The following is a 6,747-nucleotide window of genomic DNA, read 5'->3' as shown; positions in this document are numbered from 1 at the left end:
TAAACATGAATGAAAATTGAAATTATAATTATATAAAAATAATTCACAGCGTATTTATATTTAACTATCTTTTATTACAAAATGTTTAATAATATTTGAAAAAAATATATTTTATAATTTCTTTTAAAAAGTATGTAACAATTTTATAATAATTAAAATAACTAACATTGATTTAAATTAAACTAAAAAATTATTGATTCCGCTTTGTTCGAATTTAGTACTAAATTAAATTCACCCAAACTAAATCACCAATTCCACGCTACCAACTATCTAATTCATTTTTAAATTAAATTTTGTATTTTGGATCAAGAATAAGTAGAAGCATTTTTAGAAAAACCTTTTTTTATACTATTTTAATTAATTTAATGAAGATATACGAAATAAATTGAATGTAAGACATATTAGCTTAAATTTAGCATTTTTTATAAAAATAAGTTGTTTTCACAAACTAGAAATTTGTAAGTAACTATTTTAATAATTTTCTGACTTCATCATATATTACAATAAAAATCACTTTTCAAAAAGTTTTTCAAACAGAAAATAATTAAGATTATAACAACTGTCAATTATACATATAATCTATTATTGAAATAATATTTTAAAAAATCATCTAAAGAAAACACTTGGGCATAATAAATTATTTTATACATGGGTACAATATAAACTTAATTGAATAAGTATCTGCAATTTCCTTTTTTATAAAACATTAAAAAGTTTTTTTTTAGTAAAAGAAGCTTTTAAATAATGACAAGGTTTGACTATAAGAAAAGCGCTGCTGTAATGATAATACGCAAGCAAAGTAATCACGTTCAACTGATTAGTACAACATAGACTATATAGATCAGACATGATAAAGTTTGAATATGTAAACTGTTTTTTGCTTCCTAACTTAGTCTTGCTCTTAAAATATTGTTTTGACAATTAATAAGTGTCAATTCAAACATTCTAGGCTGTCTCAATACCAAATCTTGCATATATCGTGTGCATTATTGCACCACTCAACCCCACTGAACAGTATTCATCCGCAAGCAACCCCACCGAACTTGTATCCATTAGCAAGCAACCACACCAAGCGTTGCACTTCGGTTTACGAACTACATGTGGGCATATACTTCAACCTCATAAACCGAACTTCCAAACATTATTATAATTTTTCAATTACATCCCGTCAAAGGAAGCCTATTTCATATTTCTGAATTTACAAGTCATTGGCGAAGGAACATTCTGAAGGACATGAACCAAAACCAGAATGTTTGAATTCCAGAACATGACAATAGAATAAGTTCCTCCTGCGGCCGATTTCTAACACAATCACAAATCGTAAAACTCCATTCTACTAAACTTCAACCTAAAGCTAACCAAAGACATCTATTTTACCACCACGAGATTTATGTCTGCAGGTGTTTTGGTGGTTCCAAAGAGTCAACAAAACATTCTGAAACCACCTACAGGATACTTCGGTTTCTTTCAGTCAGATTTACTCTGCTGTGTCTTGTATGATCCTCCGTTCTGTTGCTCACCATATGCCAAATCTTCCTTCAACTAAAATCAAAAACAGAGGTGGAAAAAAAAGAGTTGATCATTGCAATATTGTATACCAAACAAAACAGTCCAAAACAAAAGGATAAGTGTCAACAGAGCAAAATAAAAATTTCGTAGTCGTAACTAAAGTTTCAGGATGCAATCACATTTTTTCAACGACAAAGCCTTATAAATTTACCTTCTGAAGTATTCTCTTCTGATACCTATATCCCTGTGACAAACAAAGTATAGCAAATCAATATGACATTAGGAAAGACCATTCATGTATTTATGCAGCAAAAATAATTCCAGAGTGATGATATACCTTGTCAGTTCCATAGATGTAGTCACAGTATGTGAAAACTGAAGCAAAATTGCTATTACTTTGTCTTCCAACATAATGATGGTAATCATGATATTCAGCGCCACCGTAAAACGGAATATATTTTGTGATACTCCACGGGAAGTCATACCTGAGACATGATAAAAGTAGGCAATATAATATAAAACCCCACATCTAAAAATTACAATACAGGAACTAAAGAATGATGGGTTATCTTCTCATAAAGTGAGCAAAGGAAAAGGAGGGGAGGGGAGGGGAGTATGCCAGTGATCAATGACAAAGAAGGAGTGGCTACTGGTAAATTCTTGAAGACAATTATTAGAAAATTCAAGTTCGGCACTCCACAAGGATATTCCATCTCAACAAAATTAACCATTGACCTAACATTATTGGATGTTTATCAGAGCAAAAGTTGGCAAACGTTTGTCCTAAACAAATAATAACTTGATCAGCAAATTGTTGAGACAGCAAACACCATAAAGATTCACTTGTCAGCATGATTAAGAACGTTATAAAGTACTTGCACGAGAGCTAGCAAATGACTCCAAGAAAAAAATTTCAAATCCAACTTCTGGTTGTCAGATTAATGACAACAAACTAAAGCTTCCCAACAACAGTAACCTTCAATAGAATTTTGCTCGCTGTTAAACTACAGAGGTCCCACAAGTTAATGACCAAGTTTCTTCTTCAGCAGTGAAGTGTCAGCCAATGTAATAATTTCACATTAAACTATTACCAACAAATATAATGCTCATCAACATTCTCCCAGACTGCTCGTATATCATTATGTTTAATCCATATTATTTATTCATGTTCGCTTTATCATCCATGATGCACATCCAGTACAAACTCAACTCTAAGCCAACCAACCGGAAAACAACTGACAGTGCTTGTTTGGAAACACATTCTGAGGTCAAAATACATGTCTACACGGTGAAAAATGCAAAAACTAGAACTGGTGGCATTCACTTTGATGCTAAAAAACGACATCCATGAACTGTTTCAAAACACACTAAGTTGTATTTGAATATTCCCACCCACCACAAATTGACATCCGAGCCAACCCAAAACCAACTAATAGACTAACCCAAAAGCAACTAATGGACCGTGTTTGGAAATACATTCTGAGACAAAAATAGAAATCATTTCTAAAATGTGAAAAGTGCAAAAGTTAGAAAACTAGTATTCACTTCTATGTGAAAGACCACATCCATGATCCGTTTCTAAACACTCTTGACCATTGGTACAGATGTGTACACGCACGTAGACGCATTTGCATATCCACGTCCAATGGAACAAAATGTGTCACCAAACACGTGGATTATAAGATATAGTTGCATTTGCATATCCACATCCAATGGTACAAAATGCGTTACTAAACAAGTCTGTTATAAGATAGGGTGTGGTAGATACAAATCCACAATCCGTTTCTAAATACACATTAATAGCATATTTGTTTTTCTCATCAAATCAATTACAATTCAGGTTCAACTTTCACATGCACATAGAAACTACTCTGTTCAGTTTTATGTTTTCACGTACCTTTTTTGGTTTCGTGGAAGGTTTAGAAAATAAACAAAACATTTTTTTAACCAAGGAGAAAACATCAGATTGTCTTTGAGCAGAAAGTCAAGATTCCCTCCATTTCTTCCATTACTAAGGCATCCGGAAAATAAATGAAATGGAAGGGATCTTTTATTGTGTTGAAAGTGCTGCCTAAACAAAATCGCTTCTCCACATAATTATTGTCTATTAGGGACACTCTAAAATGCAGCAGGAGCAACATATATAAATGTGATAAGTGCAAAGAAATTGAAAGAAAGAAAAAAAAAAACTATCCTCCTGAAAATTTTGCAATCTTCTTAGAGAAAGAAATAAAGTGAGATGGGTTAGAATAAAGCAAAAAAAAAACGAAGGATGCGAAACAGATGCTAGGATCCATATAGGATCACAATCAAAGAAAATGCAAGACTCTCAGTGATTGAAAATAGATTTAGGTGAGTGAGGGAGCGCTACCCGCTGTGCGTGTCAATGGCCTCAATCTGGCGCAAGGCTATCCACAACCAAAAGGTAACAATGTGGCCAGGAGCCATGGCAGGACCGAGAAAAGAGGGAATCCCGAGGATCAAGATCTCAGCCCAGTGGGCATAGGGCGCCGCGAATCCAATGGGAGCAGCGTACTCATGGTGAACGCAGTGAATCTTTTCGTAACCCCAACCGTTGTGCAGAAACCTGTGGATCCAGTAATTGGTGTAATCCTCCACCAAAAAGTAGACCAGCAGCTGAGCCAGGATCTCCCACCCCGACGGCAATGGCAACCCAGTCCTGATCCCGATCATCTGAAAAGTAAATAAAAATAAATAAATTAAGTAAACAAATCAGGTGATGTAACTGGTGAGGGTGAAGATGAGTGAAACCTTGATGGAAGGATAAGAGACGAGCTGGAGGGGACCAACAACGAGGAAGAACATGCGCATGACGTCCTTGTAACATCTGAACATTTCGTCGAGGGACAAGCGAACCTTGGGCTGGATCTTGTATGAGTCGAAAAAGGAGAGACGCTTGAGTTCAAGGAAGACAAGGGGGAGGGGGACGAGGGAAAAGATGAGGAAGAGGAAGAGAATGTTGTGGCAGTAGAGGAAGTAATCGGACTTGGTGGCGGAATAGTTGAACCAGAGGGTCTCGGCGAAGGTGAGGTTGCGCCCCAGCGCCACCTCAACCTCCGAAATGGAAGCGTAGGGAAGCATTGTCACGGGAACCCTAGGACTGCCGGCGGCGGTGGAATTTGTGTTTGTGATAGGAATTGGGAGGGTGAGGTGGAAGAGGTGAGAGAGGTGAGAGAGGTGAGAGAGGGCAGAATGCGTGATTTGGTTGGGGACGTGGTGGATGCTGCGCTGGACGTTTGTCTGTTGCAGATATTTGCGGGAATTTTCAAAATGCAGACCACCCCTATTTATAGACTCCACTCTCTTCTTCTCTCCGTCTCTGTCATAACCATCATGTAATAATACATGAATGAATCACACACAACCATCATGCTAAAATCTTCCACCTTTTCTTTCCCACCATTGTTTATCTACGGCTACATTATTCCATAAAAATTATATATTTTAATAATCATTTTTTTTTATCTATAAACACCGTAATCTTCAATTCAGTCCAGTTTACACTTTTTTTCTTTTATTGATTTTATTAAGCGTGTCATTCCATTAAAGCTGAAATCCCTTTTTTTTTTCATCTTCGCATTTGAAATATTTATTTCGATTGATTAACCCATTATAAAGTGGCTTAGTTTAATATTGAATATTTTTAAAAAGTAAATTAGTAGTAAATATTATTATGAGGTTAATTTCCTGCAATTATTTTGCATTAAACATTTTCTTGCGTGTGTAACAATTAACGGACTTTGAAATAACTCGAGAATTCATTTGACTAATAATAATATAATAATATAATAATATATAGACTTCGTCGTCTACATAAATGAAATCCTACCACTCGTTTTCTTGATATCTTTTCCTTTTGTTTTTTTTTTCCTTGAAAAAAATAATTTTTTCCTATTTGGCATTGTTGTTTTGTTCTCATTTCTGTGGGCCTGTAGCCATATGTATACAATAAATTAATTATTATGGCTCTTAAAATGAATGATCTGTCCTCATTGAATTATTTGGTGCATGTGTAAAAAGAAAATTAGAAAAATAATATTTTGATACACTTGAATCTTTTACATTTAACATTACTTTTTTTTAAAATATAAAAATTTATTCCTTTATTGTATGTTAAATTAATATAAATATATGTTGTTCTATTATTATTTCGAAAAGTATTATAATTTTCTAGCAACAAATTATAATAAGCTGCATTGGAGAAGATATTACATATCAATGTATCTTTTATTTAAGAAAATAATGAAATATTTATTATTATTGTTAGGATTTTTTTTCTTAAATATTTACAAAAGTATATTTTTTAAATTATGAAGAAATTAATTACGAGCTTAAATACTAAACCTTTTAAACACAAACTCGTGAAAATAGTTGTTGAAAAAAGGTCTTGGATGGAACAGGTAGGATGGACCAAAAAGTATAATTATAATAGAAGGAATTTATTTTTTTTGTAATTAACAAAGTAGTAGGACAATGCTTTGATTGGAGAAAATGAAAAATGTATTATTTAATGTGTTTGAAATTTATCTTTCGAATCTTTAATATTGTTAAATGATTATAATTAATTTCATTAATTTTTTTACCGTGAGAGAGGATAATAAGTTTTTATCACAAAAAATGTAATAATTTAACTATGAGATCGTAATATTAAAAACTATGCATTTATTGATATAATAAATTAAAATGGGAAGAAAGAAAAAGTTATAATGAGAAGAGAAATTCTTGCTTTTAACTATTATTAATAGATTAATTGTGAATGGGGAATTGTGTGTTAGTGTGGGTATGCATGTGTAAGTATATGTAGATTGTTGGTCGTGCATGTGTGTTAGTGGATGGGTATGCATATGTAGATTGTTGTTCGTGCATGTGTGTGTGAGTGGGGGTATGAGTGTGAAAAATGTGATGTCTCACCAAAATATTATGTTTCATATATCAAAATATATATTTAAAAAGTTCATTTTACATAGATTTGTAGTTAAAGATGACAACGGTGGATCAGATACATATAGTTTTTACCTGCAATTCAACTCGTCAGATAAAAATGTATTCGCTACTCGATCCATTATCCAAGCGGGTACCCGCTGTGACATCCCAATTATATATAGAAAGCATATATAATAAAGACGTCATTATTTCATAATATAGGAAAGCAGTCAAGAGAAATTTTAAGGATTACAGTCATCCTTAGAATGGCGTGGAATTGAAAACTAGAGTATT

At 33.2% G+C, this 6,747-nt stretch overlaps 1 protein-coding gene across 1 annotated transcript; it reads right to left on the bottom strand.

The window, feature by feature from the left end:
* Positions 1-759: 759 nt before the first annotated feature.
* LOC124828945 (methylsterol monooxygenase 1-1-like) lies at positions 760-4,835 on the bottom strand. Its single transcript, XM_047302345.2, has 5 exons — positions 4,282-4,835; positions 3,881-4,203; positions 1,847-1,994; positions 1,721-1,753; positions 760-1,542 (listed from the first exon to the last, which is right to left on the bottom strand). Exons 1-5 carry the CDS (start codon positions 4,609-4,611, stop codon positions 1,468-1,470), a joined length of 909 nt encoding a protein of 302 aa, XP_047158301.1. The 5' UTR covers positions 4,612-4,835; the 3' UTR covers positions 760-1,467.
* Positions 4,836-6,747: the final 1,912 nt, after the last annotated feature.

This window comes from Vigna umbellata, chromosome 1 (assembly GCF_029865625.1).
Source record: "Vigna umbellata cultivar VRB3 chromosome 1, Vumbellata_1.0, whole genome shotgun sequence".
NCBI lineage: Eukaryota > Viridiplantae > Streptophyta > Magnoliopsida > Fabales > Fabaceae > Vigna > Vigna umbellata.
This window is presented reverse-complemented; position numbering and strand designations above follow the sequence as displayed.

Bases quoted from the DNA above. Each gene is read 5' to 3' on its own strand.
- LOC124828945 (XM_047302345.2), bottom strand. From the start codon at position 4,611: ATGCTTCCCTACGCTTCCATTTCGGAGGTTGAGGTGGCGCTGGGGCGC. The intron at 1,995-3,880 runs GTAGCGCTCCCT...ATCATGTCTCAG, and splicing joins GCCATTGACACGCACAGCGG to GTATGACTTCCCGTGGAGTA. The intron at 1,543-1,720 runs GTAAATTTATAA...TTTTGATTTTAG, and splicing joins AGAAGAGAATACTTCAGAAG to TTGAAGGAAGATTTGGCATA.